Genomic DNA, 22,766 nt, shown 5'->3' with positions numbered 1-22,766 from the left:
AACATCCAATCAATCAGAATAAACCAAATTACAACACAGCCAAAACAAAACTACATTGCTTATTGGGAAACACAAGCACAAACACAAAGCAAAATGCAGTGCTATCTGGCCCTAAATCGACAGTACACCGTGGCTAAATATTTGACCATGGTTACTGATCAAAAACCTTAGAAAAACCTTGACAAAGTACAGGCTCAGTGAGCACTGCCTTGCCATTGAGAAGGGTAGACACAGGAAAATCTGGCTCTCTGTAGAGGAAAAGCTGTGCAACCACTGCACAACAGCAGAACCTGAGACGGAGCTGCATTTCCTGACAAAATGTCAAAAATATAAAACAATTAGATAGTGTCATTTTCCCAAATTTTAAACCCTTATTCAAGGTTTCAAAGACCTCTCTGATGAGGATAGGCTACCCGTCCTGTTGGGGCAGGACGCTGAGAGCTGTGGGTTGGCAGCGCACTACATTGCTGCCTGCCATAAGTTGAGGGACAGTATCTGACAGACCAATCAACCTGCACATGTACTCTACTGTATGCTTATTGTTATTGTTGAATGTATGGTTATTTTAACCCTTGGTTATTGTTGTTACTGTTGTCCCATTGACATTTTTGTTTCTCATTTTTATTTATATTGTAAATATCCAAAATAAGCTTTGGCAATATGTACATTGAAACGTCATGCCAATAAAGCGAATTGAATTGAATTGAATTGAGAGAGATACACACACACATAGAGAGAGAGAGAGAGAGAGAGACAGAGAGAGAGAGAGGGAGAGAGAGAGAGAGACAGAGAGGGAGAGAGACAGAGAGATAGAGAGAGAGAGACAGAGAGAGAGAGAGAGCGAGAGAGAGATACACACAGAGACAGAGAGAGAGCGAGAGATACAGAAACAGGTTGAAGTTTATTGTCATGAATCTTGCCCTGTAGGCAAAACTGAGCAATTTCCGCTAGATGGGCCAGCTGCAAGTCAAAATCGTCTATATCATAAACATTTATGAAAACAAAAATTATGGTCAGGCATTAGGGTTAGCAGTGTGGTTAAGGTTAGGGTTAAATGCCCATACCAGTAGAAACACCAGTTGAAATTCCACTTTTTGACTGAGATCCAAACAGTTATTCTCTGTAGCCAACACTTTGGTTTCCACTAGATAAAACAGCCAATAAGTAACAATTGGATACGTTGTGGCTGTTAACTTGTGACGACGCTACACTTGGCCACCTTGCCATGGAGCAAATTAAAATAGGGGGTGCAGCATTGAATAGTTTGTCAGGTTTCACTTATTTTTGAGCTAGTCTTCATAAAGAAAACACTTTTAGAAATGGTAAAATTGTGTGATATGGTTGTATTTTAGAATCCCGCTCCCCCCGTCACCCCAAGATTAATGGTTTTGACCACTAACGTTTTAGGCAAATTCGTTTTGCATGGCCCTGTGCCCAAGGTGTCAGAGCAGCTTACCAATCACTGTGCCTGTACACAGCCCATCTGTAAATAGCACACCCAACTACCTCATCTCCATATTGTTATTTTCTTTTCTTTTGCACCCCAGTATCTCTACTTGCACATCATCATCTGCACATCTATCACTCCAGCGTTATTGCTAATTTGTAATTTAACCCCACTATGGCCTATTTATTGCCTTACCTCGCTAATCTTACTACATTTGCACACACTGTATATAGATTTTCCTATTGTGTTATTGACTGTACGTTTGCTTATCCCATGTGTAACTCTGTGTTGTTGTTTTTGTCGCATTGCTTTGCTTTATCTTGGCCAGGTCGCAGTTGTAAAGGAGAAGTTCTTCTCAACATGCCTACCTGGTTAAATAAAGAGGAAATAAAACATTTAAAAAAAGGTTTGCAGGGTTTGCACATTTTTTGACGATTCCATTGATTCTAAAGAATCAGTGTAGCACTGGATACTGGGTCATGCAAAACAAACCTGCCCATTGCTTCAATACACACTCCAAACCATTCAATAGTTAGGCTATCCATATTACCGGAGCTTATATTCGTTCTATTTCTATGGCAGATTCCCTGCTTCAATTTAGACAATGCATTGATATACTGTATAGCTGCACAATTTAGATAATGCATTGATATACTGTATAGCCGCACAATTTAGATAATGCATTGATATATAGCTGCACAATTTAGATAATGCATTGGTATATAGCTAGCTAGCTTGCTGAAATGATAACAGAGAGAACGAAGAATATAGCTATATGATCATGGCTGTGTGCGTTTCCAAATATGAATGACGTCTGGAATCCGACACTGTTTCAATGGAATTATAAAATGGCAGTCAGACAAATCTCAACCCTCAACATGTCAACAACTCGTATGCCTGTCTTAACTGAAATGGTGTTCACATAACTTTCATTAGCTTGCTAAGGTTAGCGTGCTAGCTAGTTACATTGACAGCTGTCAGTCAGTGGCCTATTTATTGTTATTTCTCTGCTAAATGTGGAAATCACCACAACGTTCCCACCCCCAATTCCTGAATATGTATTACCAGCCTGCGTCAGTCTTCGAGGTGAAACATAAACAAGAATTTTTGCTGTAGGACAGGAATTACTCAAAACATATTGCGGCAACTTCCTCTAAGGTGGGCCTTTAAGGTGAGGGTTAGGTTTCAAATCCGATTTTATGACTTTGTGACAGTGACAGCTAATGACCACTCTGCAGAGCATGCCTCCAGTACACGAGTCAGGACAAGAAATGGCCCACCCTGCGACACAGAAAGAAAAAGAGAGAGATGGTTGTGGAACGAGGACAGATCAGAAAGACCTATACGAGATATACGTGGAACAGACTGTTGACTAAGCAGCAGAAGGCCTGTCACTCCTGTAGAGAGGAGAAGCGCCCGTCCTTATTGCCAGACTGCTCATGCATTATTTAACCACACACCGCCACCAGTCACGGCAACATTTTTACAATACCATAGAGCCCAGTGCTTCGAGCTCACTGGGAACTGACATAAAGAGAAAGTGATGGCGCAGGACCCACATTGTATTCGCCTAGCAGGCCTTTTAAGTTAATGTAGACGTTCCTTGTGAACATGGTAATGTCATGTAAGTGACATTGGTTTAGATGCTGAATGTAATTACTGTAGTGTAACACACGATTGATGCCTCTTCTCTCTTGCGTGGCAGGAACAAAAGAACCATGTCTGTCATATGTAGACTGAAAACAACAAGAAACTAAGACTATTCCATACTGTACAGAAAGTGTTGCAATGGCTCACTATTTCAAACTCAATAACGTACACAAATACATCCACACTGACAAGCTGAGATAAGAGTTGTACTGTACCTGCGAAAGCCACCCGTCAGAGCCAGTATAGAATCGGGTGCGATCCAATGGGCAGTCTCTTCAATGATGCTTCTAAGAGCTTTGGCCTCGGCTTTACTGACAGCCTTGGAGATGTCCCTGTAATACAGGAAGCCTGAGGGGAAAATATAAAAAGCACTATGAGCTGTCTATCTGAAGTGGACAATAGTTACAGTAGCATTAGCATTGTGGACTATATATAGGGTTGCAAAGGCAGGTAATATTCACAGTAACTTTCAAAATGTACCAGTAATTTACCTGTAATTATTCATATGAAAACTAGAATCACAAATCTTTAAAACATTTTCCTAAGTATAACCCATAACCCATAAACTTTGTGAATATTGTAGCTTTTTAATATGAAGATTACAGCATGGAATATATTGGATATGTTTTAAACGTTCTGTTGCAAAACGGATTATGCTGCATGACACACTAATGTGCAAATAAAGTGTATAATGCATGCGGATGCATTTAACACTACACACTGAAGTGCTAAAGCTCTTTGAGCCCTAAAAAGAGTGGGAATATAAGCTAATTGATGTTCAAGGAGTACACGCTAAAAAAAGTGTTGTTGGGGGGGTTCTTTGTCCGGGGTCAGGGTGACATAGTATGTGTAACAATTGTTTTTGCATTTCAGGAAGGGTTCTTTATTGCTGTGATGGTTGTGAAGAACCTTCCTGTTCTTTCCCTCTCCACCATGTTTTCCTTTATGCCATGAAATGCTACACTGTTAAAAAGTTCCTGTAATTTTACAGTACACTACAGTCTACCGGTTGCAGTGAAAGTACAGTAAACAACAACAAGTTACTGAATTTCGTGTATTTGTGCCAATCGTCAGTGGAAGTGTTGTACCAGTTTAAGTGGTTGATGATTATTTTGTCAAAGGTTGAGCATGTCTTTTAACACTGTCAGTTCTGCTGTATTTGTAAGAGAATGTGATAAAGAGCCCCACTGTCCTTTTACTGCAGTGGGCTAAATCATGGTCACACAGAGTGTTTCCTGGTCTTAAACTAATCTACTTTGAAACAAAAAATATACACCTCACACATATGGTTTTGGGCTTACAAAAAAGACACCTTCTTCAACTGTCAGTTGAAAAGTATTACATTTCGAGTTTGCGTCCCAATATTACACTTTAAATACTTCACAGAAGACTGAAATATAACAAAACAGTTTGACATGGAAACAACAGATTTTTGACAGGTTTAAAAAATATATATAATAATTACCAAGACATTTTTAAAAATATGAATAACATTCCACCCATGAGACCACTAGGTCATTTGACAGCAGGAAAGTACTACTAAGCATTATTTCTGGTGAGCACACTTGGGACAGCCTCACCTGGCCTCAACCTCTTGGCTGACAACCAACTGACCTTCCTGCCACACCGTCAGGTAAGTGAGCGTGCCAAAAATCAGCAACAGGAAGTTACTGTGAATTTTAGAATAACTACAGTGCCTACAGAAAGTGTTCATACCCGTTGATTTATTCCACATTTTGTTGTGTTAGCCTGAATTCAAAATGGCTTAAATGCATGTTTTTCCTCGCCCATTTACACACAGTGATAAAATGTGTTTATGTATTTTTTACAAATGTATTGAATATCAAATACATAAGTAGTCACACCCCTGAGTCAATACATGTTAGAATCACATTTGGCAGCAATTACAGCTGTGAGTCTTTCTGGGTAAGTCTCTAAGCTTTATACACCTGGATTGTACAATATTTGCACATTATTCTTTTTTAAATTCTTCAAGCTCTGTCATGTTAGATGCTGATCATTACTAGAGAGCCATTTTCAAGTATTGCCATAGATTTTCAAGCCGATTTAAGTCGAAACTGTAACTAGACCACTCAGGAAAAATTCATGTCGTCTTGGTAAGCAAAACCAGGGTACATTTGGCCTTGTGTTTTAGGTTATTGTCCTGCTGAAAGGTATGTTTGTCTCCCAGTGTCTGTTGGAAAATGTTCCTCTATGATTTTGCCTTTGCTTAGCTTTCTTCCGTTTCTTTTTATAACCAAAAACTCCTTAGTCCTTGCCAATGACAAGCATATCCATAACATGATGCAGCCACCACCATGTTCTGTTGGATTTGCCCCAAACAGTACACTTTGTATTAAGGACATAAAGTAAACTCCCTGGTTTTTGTGGTTAAATCTGTGTTGGAAATTCACTAGTCGACTGAGGAACCTTACAGATAATTGTATGTGTGGGGTACAGCAATGAGGTAGTCACACAAAAATCATGTTAAACAATATTATTGCACACAAAGTGAGTCCATGCAACTTTTATGTGACATTTTTACTCCTGAATTTATTTAAGCTTGCCATAACAAATACTTATTGACTCGAGACATTTCAGCTTTCATTTATTATTACATTGTAAATACTTCGAAAAACATAATTACACTTTGACATTATGGGGTATTGTGTGTAGGCCAGTGATCTCAATTTAATACATTTTAAATTCAGGCTGTAACTCAACAAAATGTGGAAAAAGTCAACATTGCAAAAATCTGACGCAGACTCGGTCTCGACCTTTACGTCTTTACTGAAAACTCATCTCTCCAGTAGATCCTATGATTGACTGTAGTCTGACCCAACGGTGTGAAGGTGAACGGCAAGCCACTGGGGTGACGAACCACCCTTGCTGTCTCTGCCTGGCCGGCTCCCCTTTCTCCACTGGGATTCTCTGCCTCTGACCCCACTACTGGGAAGTCACTGGCTTACTAGTGCTCTACCATGCCGTCTCTAGGAGGGTTGCGTCCCGTCGTGCCAGGCTTTTTTCGTTATACTTGACTTGAGTGGGTTGAGTCACTTACGTGATCTTCCTGTCTGGTTTTGCGTCCCCTCCAGCTTGTGCCGTGGAGGAGATCTTCGTGGGCTGTACTCAGCCTTGTCTCAGAGTAGTACTGTAAGTTGGTGTTCTGTTGATTTCCCTTTAGTGGTATGGGGGCTGTGCTTTGGCAGTATCTATGCTGCAGTAGTCTATATACCCGGGGGCTAGGATCAGTCTGTTCTATCTGGTGAAATTCTCCTGTCTTATCTGGTGTTCTGTGTGAACTTATGTATGCTCCCTCTAATTCTCCCATCTCTCTCTCTCACATCTCTCCCATCTCTTTCTGTCTTCCATCTCTCTCTCTCTCTCTCTCTCTCTCTCTCTCTCTCGCTCTCGCTGTCTCTCCCCACCCTGAGAACCTGAGCCCTAGGACCATGCCTCAGAACTACCTGGCCTGATGACTCCTTGCTGTCCCCGTCCCCAGTCCACCTGGTCGTGCTGCTGATCTAGTTTCTGCTGTTTTGCCGGCAGGTATGGAACCCTGACTTGTTCATCGGACGTGCTACCTTGTCCCGTACCTGCTGCTTTTGACCCTCTCTCTCCCTCTCTTTCTCTCTCTCTTCCTCTCTCTCTCTACCGCACCTGCTTTCTCAACCTCTGAATGCGCGGCTATGAAAAGCCAATTGACATTTGCTCCTGAGGTGCTGACCTGTTGCACCCTCTACAACCACTATGAGTATGATTTGACCCTGCTGGTCATCTATGAACAGTTGAACATCTTGAAGAACGATCTGGCCTTAATGGCCATGTACTCTTATAATCTCCAACCGGCACAGCCAGAAGAGGATTGGCCACCCCTCGTGGCATGGTTCCTCTCTAGGTTTCTTCCTTGGTTCCTGCCTTTTATAGGGAGTTTTTCCTAGCCACCATGCTTCTACATCTGCATTGCTTGTTGTTTGAGGCTTTAGGCTGGGTTTACGTATAAGCACTTTGTGAGATCTGCTGATGTAAAAAGGGCTTATAAATAAATACATTTGATTGAAGATTTATTGAATACTTTCTGTTGACTCCTTGCTGTCCCCGTCCCCAGTCCACCTGGTCGTGCTGCTGATCCAGTTTCTGCTGTTTTGCCGGCAGGTATGGAACCCTGACTTGTTCATCGGACGTGCTACCTTGTCCCGTACCTGCTGCTTTTGACCCTCTCTCTCCCTCTCTTTCTCTCTCTCTTCCTCTCTCTCTCTACCGCACCTGCTTTCTCAACCTCTGAATGCGCGGCTATGAAAAGCCAATTGACATTTGCTCCTGAGGTGCTGACCTGTTGCACCCTCTACAACCACTATGAGTATGATTTGACCCTGCTGGTCATCTATGAACAGTTGAACATCTTGAAGAACGATCTGGCCTTAATGGCCATGTACTCTTATAATCTCCAACCGGCACAGCCAGAAGAGGATTGGCCACCCCTCGTGGCATGGTTCCTCTCTAGATTTCTTCCTTGGTTCCTGCCTTTTATAGGGAGTTTTTCCTAGCCACCATGCTTCTACATCTGCATTGCTTGTTGTTTGAGGCTTTAGGCTGGGTTTACGTATAAGCACTTTGTGAGATCTGCTGATGTAAAAAGGGCTTATAAATAAATACATTTGATTGATGATTTATTGAATACTTTCTGAAGGTAGTGTACTTGCTGCAAACTCATAGTAAATTATTCAAAAATAAACACAAACTTCCTTAACTGCCATTAAGTTAATCGGAAAATGCACATTAACCTCAACCGCTTAAGGATCGTACCCTTTTTTCCAATTTCCGCCTAAACTGATATACCCAAATCTAACTGCCTGTAGCTCAGGACCTGAAGCAAGGATATGCATGTTCTTGATACCATTTGAAAGGAAACACTTTGAAGTTTGTGGAAGAGGTTCAAACTGTAGAACCCAGTTCCTACATTTTAATATAAAAATGGGATTTTATCAAACAAAACTATGCTACATTTTATCTCGGGGACCCTCAGGATGACAAATCAGAGCAAGATTACTGAATGTAAGTACAGTATTTACCTTCAGCGGTGAATGTATCAAACCAGTTGCCGTGATAAAAGTGTTTTGTTGTTGTGCACTCTCCTCAAACAATAGCATGGTAATTTTTCAATGTAATAGCTACTGTAAATTGGAAACTGCAGTTAATTTAAGCTTTCTGCCCATATAAGACATGTCTATGTCCCGGACAGTTGGCTGTTTTTACAAAGTCATTCTAGTCACATTAGCGCACGTTAGCAACAACCGTCCTTGTTTCAGGGACACTGATCCTGTTGAGGTCCAGTGCAGCTCTTCATATTTACAAGCTATTACAAAGATTGCAGAACTGGAAGTAGACAAATGAGTTGCTCAACCTTTATCAATATAATGATGAAACCATTTTAACTCGTACAACACTTCCACTAATGGTTGGCACAAATACAACATATTTTAGACCATGCCTGCAAATATGCTAATGAGTGCAGTAATGATTGTACCTTATATTGAATATATTGGGTAGAAAAATGTCCCAATATATTAGATTTTGCGCACATTTACCAATAAAGATAACGACCTGTACCATGTGAGTACCTAACAGTGTGTGCCATAAGCGCATCTGAAGTATCCTATAAGTATAACTGTAGAGCCTGTTATTGGTTCTACCTGGAACCAGAGGGTTCTTCATGAGATAGTTCTAAATGGAACCCCATTGGGACAAATGACAGAAACTTTTGTCCCAATATTCTAATATTTTTACAAATCTCCATTATACCTACAGACTCGGGGGTGTACAGGAAATTCAGGTCAATAGCAACTGAGAGGTTGTGAGTTCAAATCCCAAGTGAGGAACACTTCCAGGTTATCAGAATACAGAAGGACCCTTACAGCAAAAATACCTTAATCCAACTTTGAAAATACAGCTGCTTTTTGAATATTTACCATATTTTCACTGCAACCAGTAGCCGGGAAATTTTCAACAGTGTAATAAAGAACCCTCTGGTTCTAACAATGTAATGAAGAACTATACAAATAGTTATACAAAGGGTTATTCAAAAAAACGAAATAAAAATATTCTCCACAGCCCAAAAAAGGGTTCCCCTACAGCGACAAAATTAAGAACCCATTCTTGGTACTAACTACCCTCTCTTCTGAGAGTATACAGGTATAACTCAAAATGCATGTGACACTAAGGAATATGCTATTTTATCTCGTCTGACCTGCCCTCCTGTACTCGCCTCTCTACCTTTCTCCTCCACTCTCCCAAGTTGGCAGTCATGGGTATTTCATATAAGAACTTTGAAGTCTTGCTCAGAAAAAGTTCCTATTCTAGGTTGCTCTTTCACATAAACTACTCAAAAGCGACAGAGAATGCTAAACCTCTCTTAAAGGCAGTTTTCCACTCATCTCCCTCCCTGATTCTCACCAGATTGTAAGTGTTGCGGAGGTCCAGTTTGGTGAAGAATTTGGCCCCTTGAGCCAAGTCCAAGGCGGCGGACATCAGGGGTAGGGGGTAATGATTCTAGATCGTAATCCGGTTCAGCCCTCTGAAATTGATACAAGGACACAGGCCTCCATCCTTCTTACCCATGAAGAAGAAGCCTGCACCAGCTGGGGATGTAGAGTGGCGAATGAAACCTGCCTCTAGCGACTCCCGGATGTAATTGTCTATGACTGCTGCTTAAGGGGTCGAGAGGGAGTATATACGGCCCGGGGAGGTGTGGAGCTGGGTAGGAGTTCTATGGCACAGTCGTATGGACAATGGGGGGGAAGGGTGGCAGCTTGCCTCTTACTGAAGGCCTCCCGGAGGTCGAAGTATTCGGGAGGGTGAGCAAAGAAGCCTTGGTCTTCAATGGATGCAGAAGGACATGGCAAGGCTTTTGGTGGGGAAGGAATAGTGGGTTATGTAGCCCTAGACAGGGGTACCCTAGGATAAGGAGGTTTTCGGGCTTGGTCTGATATACCACCTGGCCGGAGCCAATGGGGCGTCCATCGAGGGCTTGAATCTGCAGAGGGATGGGACATTTCAAGCAGGAGATTTGTAATTTTCTGGCGAAATATTGATTAATGAAATTAATGAAATCTGTGGCCCTGGAGTCCACTAAGGCTTGAATCTGGTGCTGACGGTTGTCCCAGTGGATGGTTGCGGGTAGTGTAGAGACAAATGGTGACTTGGTAGCCAGGGGGTAACTGCACAGCTCAACAGGGTCTCCCCTTGTCCTGGCGAGCCCTGGCATTTCCCGTCAGCTCTGGTCATGTAGCTCGGAGATGGCCGAGACCTCAGCAGGAAGAGGCAGCAGCCTTCACACATGTGCCTTTCACGCTCCTATGGGCTCAGATGTATGCGTCGCAGCTGCATGGGCCCCTCAATGCTGCGTTCGGGGGACTTTGGGTGCTCAGGAAACCAGGATACTGGGATGGTGTCAAAAAGGCGCTTTCTCATGCGTTTCGGAGGCGGTTGTTGATCCTGATTGCCAGCGCCATCATGGACTCGAGGTCCTCTCCCAGTTCCCGAGAGGCCAGTTCATCCTTGATGGAGTTAGACAAACCCTGGTGGAAAGTGGTGACCAGGGCCTCCGTATTCCATCCACTCTCGGCGGTGAGGGTGCAGAACTCAATGGTGAAGTCAGCCACTGGCCAGGCCCCTTGGTGGATGTTGAACAGTTGGCTGGGCGCTTCTCGTCTGCCAACTGGGTGGTCGAAGACTCGTCGCAGCTCTGGATGGTGGCTACTGTTCCCACACCGCTGTTGCCCACGCCCTGCCCGAGAGTCAAGAGATGATGTGGGCCATCATTGTCCGATCGGTGTGAAACAAGGAGGACTGTAGCTCGAACACCAGAGAACACTGAGTGAGGAACCCCTTGCATCCTCCCGGGTGGCCGTCATACTGCTCGGGGGCTGGGATCTAGGCTTCCCAGGGCAGGATTCCTGGAGGAACTATGGCGACGCCTGTAGCACTGGGCGATTAGACTTGGGCATTGGCTCCTCCTGGGATGAGGTTGGACTGTGGTTGGAGGGAGTCGGTAAGTCTCCGGAGGGTCTCTGATATTTGGGAGAGTTGTCCTTGCTGCCACCCCAGCAGTGCTCCATGGTGGGTTACAACATTCTTGATCTGGGTGATCTCTGCTGGGTCCATGTTTTGGCAGAAGCCTGCTGTGACGTGGTGAGGTGGGACCCAGGTGCAGAGAAGAGACCAGACGAGGAATCAGTGGTTAAGGATAAACGTAAATACTTTACTGATAAACAGTAGCCTCAGGATCACAGTACACTGGAAAAACAACAAACACTAAGTCTCGAAAACTCACTGATGAAACAAACGCACACGGTAAACAATTCACACTTCTGCAAAGGACACCAGAAAGCACACCTCTTTTAACAGGGAAATCATAACGAGTAGTAGGACACATTTGAGTGTCATTAATGTATTGAAAAACTGTATGGTTGAAAGAGATGGGGCAAAAGAAGTAGCTAATAAGTCTGGCTGCACATCTGACTCGCTGACTTAATGCAAATTGAGAAATGATGTGACTAAATTCAACAAAAAGAAGACAAAACTGTTTTAAATGCCAAGATTGATGATATTAAGAATGTTGATAATGGCGCTGGAGGAGATGGCTGACGTTTTACGGTCCCTATCAATTGTGCTATTGTGTTTTTTTGCGTTTTTTGTCACTTATTTTGAACATAATGTTTCTGCCACCGTCTCTTTATGACCGAAAAGAGCTTCTAGATATCAGGACAGCGATTTCTCACCCCGTACTGTAAGAATACTTTTTCTTTAACGAATCGTAAGCTAAGGATTTACTCCAGACACCCGACAAGGCCCTCACCCCAGTCATTCGCAGGAGAAAGAGACAGAGATATCAGCGACGTAGGTCTGGGTGCCTTGTAAGGATCCGACAGCGAGTGGGTAATCTGCCTTTACCATTGGTCCTATTAGCCAATGTACAATCATTAGATAATAAAACAGATGAGCTATGAGCACGTATATCCTACCAACGGGTTTTAAAAACTGTAATATTTCCTTATAGAAAACCAGAGTTTTATATTCTTTGTAACTGTCTATTTACCACCACTAACCGATGCTGGCACTAAGAACGCACTCAATGTGCTGTATTCGGCAATAAGCAAACAGGAAAGCAATCATCCAGAAGTGGCGTTCCTAGTGGCTGTGGACTTTAATGCAGGGAAACTTAAATTAGTTTTACCTCATTTCTACCAGCATGTTAAATGTGCAACCAGAAGGAAACAAACTGTAGGTCACCTTTACTCCACACACAGAGACGCGAACAAAGCTCCCCCTCACGCTCCATTTGGCAAATCTGACCATAATTATATCCTCCTGACTCCTGCTTACAAACAAAAACTAAAGCAGGATGCACCAGTGACTCGGTCAATACAAAAGTGGTCAGATGACGCAGATGCTAAGATACAGGACTGTTTTGCTAGCACAGACTGGAATATGTTCAGGGATTCTTCTGATGGAATTGAGGAGCACACCACATCAGTCACTAGCTTCATCAATAAGTGCATCGATGACATCGTCCCCACAGTGACTGTACATACATACCCCAACCAGAAGCCATGGATTACAGGCAACATCCGCACTGAGCTAAAGGGTAGAGCTGCCAATTTCAAGAAGTGTGACTCTAACCCAGAAGCTTATAAGAAATGTCGCTATGCCCTCCGACGAACCATCAAACAGGCAAAGCATCAATACAGGACCAAGATTTAATCTTTCTACACCGGCTCCATCGCTCAACGGATGTGGCAGGGTTACAAACTATTACAGACTACAAAGGGAAGCACAGCCACGAGCTGTCCAGTGACACGAGCCTACCAGACGAGCTAAATTACATTTATGCTCGCTTCGAGGCAAGTAACACTGAAACATGCAATGTGAACATCAGCTGTTCTGGACAACTGTGTGATCACGCTATCCGTAGACAATGTGAGTAAGACCTTTAAACAGGTCAACATTCACAAGGCCGCAGGGCCAGACAGATTACCAAGGACGTGTACTCCGAGCATGCGCTGACCAACTGGCAAGTGTCTTCACTGACATTTTCTACCTCTTCCTAGCGGAGTCTGTAATACCAACATGTTTCAAACAGACCAGCATAGTCCCTTTTCCCAAGAAAGCGATGGTAACCTGCCTAAATGATTACCGCCCTGTAGAACCCGCGTCGGTAACCGGGAAGTGCTTTGAAAGGTTGGTCATGGCTCACATCAACACCCTAATGCCGAAAACCCTAGACACACTCCAATTGGTATACCGTCCCAAACAGATCCACAGATGACGCAATCTCAATTGCACTCCAAAACTGCCCTTTCCCACCTGGAAAAAAGGAACACCTATGTGAGAATGCTGTTTATTGACTACAGCACAGCGTTCAACACCATAGTGCCCTCAAAGCTCATTACTAAGCTAAGGACCCTGGGACTAAACACCTCCCTCTGCAACTGGATCCTGGACTTCCTGACGGGCCGCCCACAGGTGGTAAAGGTTGGAAACAACACATCCGCCACGCTGATCCTCAACAAGGGGGGCCCTTGGTCGGCCTAATCACTGACAATGATGAGACAGCCAATATGGAGGAGGTCAGAGACCTGGCCGTGTGCTGCCAGGACAACAACTTCTCCCTCAACGTGATCAAGACAAAGGAGATGATTGTGGACCACAGGAAAATGAGGGCCGAGCACGCCCCCATTCTCATCGACGGGCTGTAGTGGAGTAGGTTGAGAGCTTCACGTTCCTTGGTGTCCACGGTCCAAACACACCAAGACAGTCTTGAAGAGGGCACGACAAATCCTATTCCCCGTCAGGAGACTGAAAAGATTTGGCATGGTTCCTCAGATCCTCAAAAAGTTCTACAGCTGCACCATCGAGAGCATCCTGACTGGTTGCATCGCTGCCTGGTATGGCAATTGCTCGGCCTCCGACCGCAAGGCACTACAGAGAGTAGTGAGTACGACCCAGTACATCACTGGGTCCAAGCTTCCTGCCATCCAGGACTTCTATACCAGGCGGTGTCAGAGGATGGCCCTAAAAATTGTCAAAGACTCCAGCCACCTTAGTCATAGACTGTTCTCTCTGCTACCGCACAGCACGCGGTACCGGAGCGCCAAGTCTAGGTCCAAGAGTCTTCTTAACAGCTTTTGTCCCCAAGCCATAAGACTCCTGAACATCTAATAAAAGGGCTACGCAGACTATTTTCATTGCCCCCCCTCTTTTACACTGGTGCTACTCTCTGATTATTATCTGTGTATAGTCACTTTAACTCTACCTACATGTACATATTACCTCAATTACCTCGACTAACCGGTGCCCCCGCACATTGACTCTGTACCGGTACTCTCTACGGAGCCTAGAAGAAAGTCTTTGTCCTCAGTCCTGGGGGGAAGCCAAAGTCATTCCGCTACCCAAGAGGGGTAAAGCGGCCTTTACTGATTCTAACAGCAGACCTATCAGCTTGCTGCCAGCTCTTAGCAAACTGTTGGAAAAAATGGTGTTTGAGCAAATGCAATGGTATTTCTCTGTAAACAAAATAACTGTCATGCTCGTCGTAATGAATAGACCAAGGCGATAGCGTGAGTAGAGTTCCACATATTTTTAATAAACCGAATCTCAACAAAACAAAACAAACAAGCACAAACGAAACGTGAAGCTACTGTTGTGCACTCAGGCAACTATCCGTAGACAAGATCCCACAAATAACCATGGGGAAATGGCTACCTAAATATGATCCCCAATCAGAGACAACGATAAACAGCTCCCTCTGATTGGGAACCATATCAGGCCACCATAGACATACAAATTCACCTAGATGACCCACCCAAGTCACTATCACGCCCCAACCAACACAGACAATAAACCGCTTACTATGGTCAGGGCATGACAATAACAACAGACTTTAAGCATGCTTATAGAGAAGGGCACTCAACATGTACTGCACTGTCACAAATATCTGATGATTGTTTGAAAGAAATTGATAACAAGAAGATTGTGGGAGCTGTACTGTTAGATTTCAGTGCAGCCTTTGATATTATTGACCTTAACCTTTTGTTGAAAAAACGTATGTGTTATGGCTTCGCAACCTCTGCCATATTGTGGATTCAGAGCAATTTATCTAATAGAACTAGAAGGGGTTTTCTTTAATGGCAGCTTCTATGTTGTTATACATGAAAAACATGGTGTATCGCAGGGCAGCTAAGAGCATTGTATTTGGTACAAATATTCCCTAAGTTCTAGACTGGAAATTAATGGTGTGGCTGTTGAACAAGTTGAGGAGACTAAATTACTTGGTGTTACCTTAGATTATAAACTGTCATGGTCAGAACATACAGATTCAATGGTTGTAAAGATGGGGAGAGGTCAGTTTTGTCTTATCTTGATTATTATCCAGTCGTGTTGTCGAGTGCTGCAAGGAAAGAACTAGTTACACTGCAGCTGGCCCAGAATTGAGAGGCACGTCTTGCTCCTCATTGTAATCAGAGGTCTGATATAAATACTATGCATGCCAGTCTCTCTTGGCTAAAAGTTGAGGAGAGACTGACTGCATCACTTCTTGCTTTTATAAGAAACATTAAAATCCCAAAATGTTTGCATAGTCAACTTACACATAGCTCTGACACACACACACTTACCCCACCAGACATGTCACCAGGGGACATTTCACAGTCCCCAAATTCAAGAAAGCTTACAGTATTATATAGAGCCATTATTACATAGTACTTCGTTCCATCTCATATTGCTCAAATAAGCAGCAAACCTGATTTAAAAAAACAGATAAAGCAACACCTCACGGCACAACACCTCTTCCCTATTTGAACTAGATCGTTTGTGTGTATGTATTGATACAGTTGAAGTCGGAAGTTTACATACACTTAGGTTGAAGTCATTAAAACTCGTTTTTCAACCACTCCACACATTTCTTGTTAACAAACTATAGTTTTGGCAAGTCGGTTAGGACATCTACTTTGTGCATGACACAAGTAAATTTTCCAACAATTTTTTACAGGCAGATTATTTCACTTAGAATTCAATGTATCACTATTCCAGTGGGTCAGAAGTTTACATACACTAAGTTGACTGTGCCTTTAAACAGCTTGGAAAATTCCAGAAAATGATGTCATGGCTTTAGAAGCTTCTGATATGCTAATTGACATGATTTGAGTCAATTGGAGGTGTACCTGTGGATGTATTTCAAGGCCTACCTTCAAACTCAGTGCCTCTTTGCTTGACATCATGGGAAAATTAAAAGAAATCAGCCAAGACCTCAGATTTTTTTTTGGACCTCCACAAGTCTGGTTCATCCTTGGGAGCAATTTCTAAATGCTTGAAGGTACCACGTTCATCTGTACAAACAATAGTACACAAGTATAAACACCATGGGTGTGTTTATACCGCTCAGGAAGGAGACGCGTACATTGGTGTGAAAAGTGCAAATCAATCCCAGAACAACAGCAAAGGATCCTGTGAAGATGCTGGAGGAAACAGGTACAAAAGTATCTATTTCCATAGTAAAACAAGTCCTATGTCGACATAACCTGAAAGGCCGCTCAGCAAGGAAGAAGCCACTGCTCCAAAACCGCCATAAAAAAAGCCAGGGTTGCGACTGCACATGGGGACAAAGACTGTACTTTTTGGAGAAATCTCTTCTGGTCTGATGAAACAAAAATAGAACTGTTTGGCCATCATTATGTTTGGAGGAAAAAGGGGGAGGCTTGCAAGCAGAAGAACACCATCCCAACCGTGAAACACAGGGGTGGCAGCATCATGTTGTGGTGGTGCTTTGCTGTAGGAGGGACTGTTGCACTTCACAAAATAGACGGCATCATGAGGTAGGAAAATGATGTGGATATATTGAAGCAACATCTCAAGACATCAGTCAGGAAGTTAAAGCTTGGTCGCAAATGGCTCTTCCAAATGGACAATGACCCCAAGCATACTTCCAAAGTTGTGGCAAAATGGCTTAAGGACAACAAAGTCAAGGTATTGGAGTGGCCATCACAAAGCCCTGACCTCAATCCTATAGAAAATTTGTGGGCAGAACTGAAAAAAGCGTGTGTGAGCAAGGAGGCCTATAAACCAGACTCAGTTACAGCAGCTCTGTCAGGAGGAATGGGCCAAAATACACCCAACTTAGGGTGGGAAGCTTGTGGAAGGCTACCTGAAACGTTTGACCCAAGATAAACAATTTAAAGGAAATGCTACCAAATACTAATTGAGTGTATGTAAACTTCTGACCCACTGGGAATGTGGTGAAAGAAATAAAAGCTCAAATAAATAATTATCTCTACTATTATTCTGACATTTCACATTCTTAATATAAAGTGTTGATCCTAACTGACCTAAGACAGGGAATTTTTACTAGGATTAAATGTCAGGAAGTGTGAAAAACTGTGTTTAATTGTGTTTGGCTAAGGTGTATGTAAACTTCCGACTTCAACTGTATGTTACGTGTGCCTTTAAAAAAGATATGTAGTTCTGTCTTCTCTATTAATGTTCTCTATTATGTCAAGTTTCATGTTTTATGTGGACCCCAGGAAGAATAGTTGGGGATCAGCTATCGGGGATCCTAATAAAATACCAAATTAACAAAAATAAGTACCAGCTTGTCAGGATGGGTTATGTACTATATAAGTACACATTAATTACAAGTAAGTACCCCTCAAGACACACTTAATTTTATGTAGCTAAATCCTGTGTAACACCTAGTCATTATGTTCTACTTATGCAGATATTACATGTACTCTGTGGTGTACTTGTGGGTTTATTGTAAACTCTACCAAGTTAACCCAGTTTGTACACTTTTTGGGGGCAAGTGCTAGCAACAACATTGAGTAGAGATTTTGAGTGCGCACGGGTAGGTAATTAGAGCCCAGTGAGCCTCCAACCTTTGTAATCCCAGACACCCAGTGTATCCGTCCAATCTTGTGACAGAAGAAAGAAACTAAACACAAACACATTTGTGAATTTTGTGGTAACCTGCCCATTTGTAACAAGCTTGGTAACAAGCATTTGTTGTTACACCTCTATAATTACAGACTGCAATTACCATCAGTTACATATTGTTATTACAGTGTAACTATGAGTTATTACAATTAACTACAATACTTGTTATTGTAATTACACATGTAGTTACACTGTAATAAGGACCTCTTAAAATGAAGTGTTACCGAACTTTATACTCTCGCTAAGAAGAAGTCCCTGTGCTAGGTTTCTCTCTCACAAAAACTACTCAAGAGCAACTGAGAAAGAGGGCGCGTAAGTACAACCTAATAGCTCTCTAATACTCTACAATAAGTGGGAATATCACCTAATGGATGTTCAAGGACCCGTGCCTGGCCCTCCTCTACCCAAATCAAATGTCTTCTCTTCGCATCTCCTCAACTCGGCTGTCCTCTCCTCGCCTCACCTCACTTTCAAATGACATCCTTGTCGATTAGATGTTGTTGTTGTTGTTTTTCATTAGGCTATTACATCCGGAACCATGTGGTCCATCTACTGGACACTCATCGACAATATGGACACATATATAAAATAATCTGAGGTAAAAGATAAAAGGTAGAATGTAAAAAATAAAATAAAGATAATTCAAGTGTACATTCTCAAAGTGTCCATAGAATCCCCAAATTACCTGTTGAAATGCCCTTTAGTCTGTTGAGACACTTTGAAGTTGTTTATTTCAACTATTATTCCCCCAACAAGGTTGCACCACTTTGTATATGTGACATGCATCAATAAGGTTATGAAATAATCCATTCCCCTGTTGACAGTGAAAACTGAATCGATCTTTGTGGCTTTTCCCCACCAGTCTGACAAACACAGTTAATCCTGGCCTCCATCTTTCTGCTCCTACCTACGTCTACCCCCACACTGAAATGTTGACTCTCCCTCTCCTCTAAGATTAGGAAACTGTTCCATGTCAGCCAGTAATCTCACTGTACACCATCTTGATTTTGCTGTGATTTCACAACGGGAGAGATTTGGTTGTCATTACTGCTTAGTAACTGGATATTACTGTAGAACAGAAAATAAAATGGTTTATTATGACTTCGCGAAGCCAATGGTAGAATCCCAAAAATAAGCTATGTACTGTACAATACCATATACAGTGCCCTCAGAAAGTATTCACACCCTTTGACTTTTTCAAGATGTTGTTGTATTACAGCCTGCATTTTAAACGGATAAATTGAGATTTTGTGTCTTAGGACAAAAAGAAACGGAATAGAGCTAAGCACAGGCAAAATCCTACAGATCCAACAGACACTGGGAGACAAATTCACCTTTCAACAGACAATTACCTAAAACACAAGGCCAAATATACACCGGAGTTGCTTACCAAGACAACATTGAATGTTCCTGAGTGGCCTAGTTACAGTTTGAAAGTCTATGCCAAGACATGAAAATGGCTATCTTGCAATGATCACCAACCAACTTGACAGAGCTTGAAGAGTTTTTAAAAGAATAATGGGAAACTATTGTACAATCCAGATGTGCAATGCTCTTAGAGTCTTACTAAGGACATCTCACAGCTGTGATCTCTGCCAAAGGTGATTCTAACTTGTATTGTCTCAGGGGGTTAAATACTTATCTAATCAAGATACATTTGTGTTTTATTTATCACCCAAAAAATGTCAATAAATCTTCCACTTTGACATTACAGAGTATTTTCTGTACATCGCTGACAATTTGTTTTACAATTAAAGCCATTTTAATTGAATTATTGCAAGCTATAGAAGCATGCTGGAGTCTTTTTTTGTTGCTAGTCTTTAAAAAAAAAAGTTTTATTGGTATGTAACTGTTATGAAAGATGTATTGCCAATTTTGTTTTGTATTTAAACGCCACTTTAAACGTGTACATGACACCGCGACAACATTTCCCCATGGGGACAATAAAATCAGTAAGTAAGTCTGGTCAAGTGGTAGTGCCGCTGACTCTGGTCCACATATCGCCCCATAGGCGCTGGTTCGATCTGCCACTTTCCTCTCTATGTCCCAGTCCCATCTGTCTCCACTGTAATGTATTTAATCTCTTAACCCCAAATGGCCACTTGCCAAACACTTCCAAACCTGGCTAATCAACTTAAAAAGATCCCCCAGTCAGCTGAAACCAATTCCCAAGCAAAGAAGTAGGGATAGAATATTCTGTCACATTTCACTCTGTTGCTGTGTTGCATCAATGATGTGACAAACAAATCATAATCCTCATATTGAAAGTCAGGGAATGTTTTTGGTTTTTATGTTAATGAGGGCCTTCTCTCCCAAGCTGATTGATGAGTGTCCCATGACAAGGTTTACTCTTTATAACTACAACTCATTGATTTGCATTATGAATCCCCCTTGTTAGGTTTTCATTGTGTTACTTCACCTACGGTCTCAGCTTATCACTGTAAAGTGCCAACTGTCTGGGGGTCAACTGCTACTTTTAGAGCATCGGATATAGAACCTACTCTGGGACATTACCTTAACAGAATGTGAGACTGGGGCCTGTAAAAGCGTATCAGGTTAGAAGTGCTGATTTATGATCAGGTCCTCCCTATTCATAGAATCGTATTCCGCTACCTTTTGTGAATACAATCCCAGAGATAGAGAAACCACCAGAGTTGACTACTTTCTGCAATTAAGGCAATATCAAAAGTAAGATCATTTTAGATCAGCTACATATTAGTGTTCTGGTATCAAAACAAAGGGAGGAGGTCCTGTTCATACCAGCTCTCTGCATCCTGTTCAACTGGATGTTGGGCTCGGACAGAATCTCCTTGAGTGAGCGCAGCCCTCTGCGGTACCACTTCTCAGCAGTTTTGGGTCCAACCCCGAACACACTGGTGAACAGCTGGCAAGAAAACATTGATGTACTCAAAATAACATGTTGTCAGATGGGATCTCTTTGGGGGGGAGGAATTACTGGTATAGGTTCTATTTAAGTCTTGCTGGCAGCATTTGTATGGTGTATAAAATAATAATTTGGCGGAAATGTACAGCAAATTAAACTATGGTCTCTATAGCTCTATTCAAAATAATTTCACAATAAAATGGAAAAGAGTTCCTTTTGATCCACTCACCTTAAGTGCTTGATATCGTTCATCACTCTGTACCTCTTCAACTTTAAAGGAGCGGCCAAATATAAGGATCTCCTGTAAAAAAATAAAATACAAATGACTACATTACTATGTTGATTTTTTCTTCCAAACTTCTGTTGAGTCCTTTATGGTTTTTCCCAAAAAACACTTCTATAGCTTATTGCTCTTCATTTTAGAAAAAATGTATTATTTATTTTTTATTATTTAACCTTTATTTTATCAGGGAGACATTCTGAGACCAAGGTTTCTTTTACAGATAAGACCTGAAGTACAGAAATTACAGAAAATATATGCATCGAAATATAAATACAAAACGCAAACAGAAAGAAAAACACAATCATAAAAAACAAGCGCATTCATCAGTAATAAGGTCCTCAATCAGCTTTCTGAATTGCCCTAGAGGCACCAACACATCAAATTTAACAACATTTTGAAGATTTGTACGTAATTTGTGGAACAGAAAACTAAAAGCTGATTTCCTAAAAGGAATTTCCAGAGTTAGCCATCCCCGAGACCAGACAAGTCTAAAGTTTAGTAATCATTTAAGGTAGGTACAGTGGGAGTTTTTGTAAAAGGGCTTTAAACATGAAAACATAGCAATGTATCAACCTACGTGACATCAAAGAGGGTTAACCAACTTTCTGGTAGAGAATGCAGTGATGAGTACTAAAATTGTCACCCGTAATAAAGCGCAGTGCGCTATGATAAACTGCATCTAGCAGCTTTAATGAAGTGGCAGATGTGTTCATATAGATGATGTCGCCATTGTCTAGGACCGATAGGAACATCGACTGAATAATCTGCTTTCTACTATTTAGCGAGAGGCAGGACCTATTTCTATTGAAGAAGCACATTTTTATTCTCAGCTTATTAACTAACTCATCAATATGCTTTTTAAAAGACAGCTTTTCATCTATCCAGATGCCCAGATATTTGTAAGCAAGGACATGATCAATATGAACACCATCCAAAGTTGTTTAAATCATCAGAGTTATTTATATGAGCTTTAGAGAACAACATATACAGTGCCTTCAGAAAGTATTCATACCCCTTAACGTATTCCACATTTTGTTGGTTTACAGCCTGAATTCAAAATGAATTAAATATTTTTTCCCACCCATCTATACACAATACACCATAATGAGAAAATTAAAACATGTTTTTATAAATGTTAGCAAATGTATTGAAAATGAAATATATAAATATTTAATTTACAGACTTATTCACACCCCTGAGTCAATACATTAGAAAATCCCCTTTGGCAGCGATTACAAATGTGAGTCTTTCTGGGTAAGTCTCTAAGAGCTTTCCACACCTGGATTGTGCAACATTTGCCCATTATTATTAAAAAAATTATTCAAGCTCTGTCAAATTGGTTGTTGATCATTCAGGACTTGCGATAGATTTTCAAGTAGATCCTTAAGAGTCTATTGACGCACCCCATCAAAATCTGTCCATCCTTAAGAGTCTATTGGTGCACCTTCAGTTTAAGCGAGAGATATCAGTTTTTTTGCCTGCCTTCTGCATCTGCGGTGGAAAGTGACCGAGCTACA

The 22,766-nt window shown here is 41.8% G+C and overlaps 1 protein-coding gene across 1 annotated transcript in view; it reads right to left on the bottom strand.

The window, feature by feature from the left end:
• The window catches only part of dntt (deoxynucleotidyltransferase, terminal), a 151,106-nt gene that overhangs the window by 68,829 nt on the left and 59,511 nt on the right, over nucleotides 1-22,766 (bottom strand). The window contains exons 5-7 of the mRNA XM_071380301.1: nucleotides 21,196-21,267; nucleotides 20,843-20,966; nucleotides 3,313-3,445 (exon numbers count right to left, since the gene is read on the bottom strand). Of these exons, the coding sequence (XP_071236402.1) occupies nucleotides 3,313-3,445; nucleotides 20,843-20,966; nucleotides 21,196-21,267 (329 nt within the window). The remainder of the gene's footprint in view (nucleotides 1-3,312; nucleotides 3,446-20,842; nucleotides 20,967-21,195; nucleotides 21,268-22,766) is intronic.

This window comes from Salvelinus alpinus, chromosome 32, assembly GCF_045679555.1.
Source record: "Salvelinus alpinus chromosome 32, SLU_Salpinus.1, whole genome shotgun sequence".
NCBI lineage: Eukaryota > Metazoa > Chordata > Actinopteri > Salmoniformes > Salmonidae > Salvelinus > Salvelinus alpinus.
Note: the sequence above shows the minus strand (reverse complement) of the source record. Positions and strands in the feature narration are given on the sequence as shown.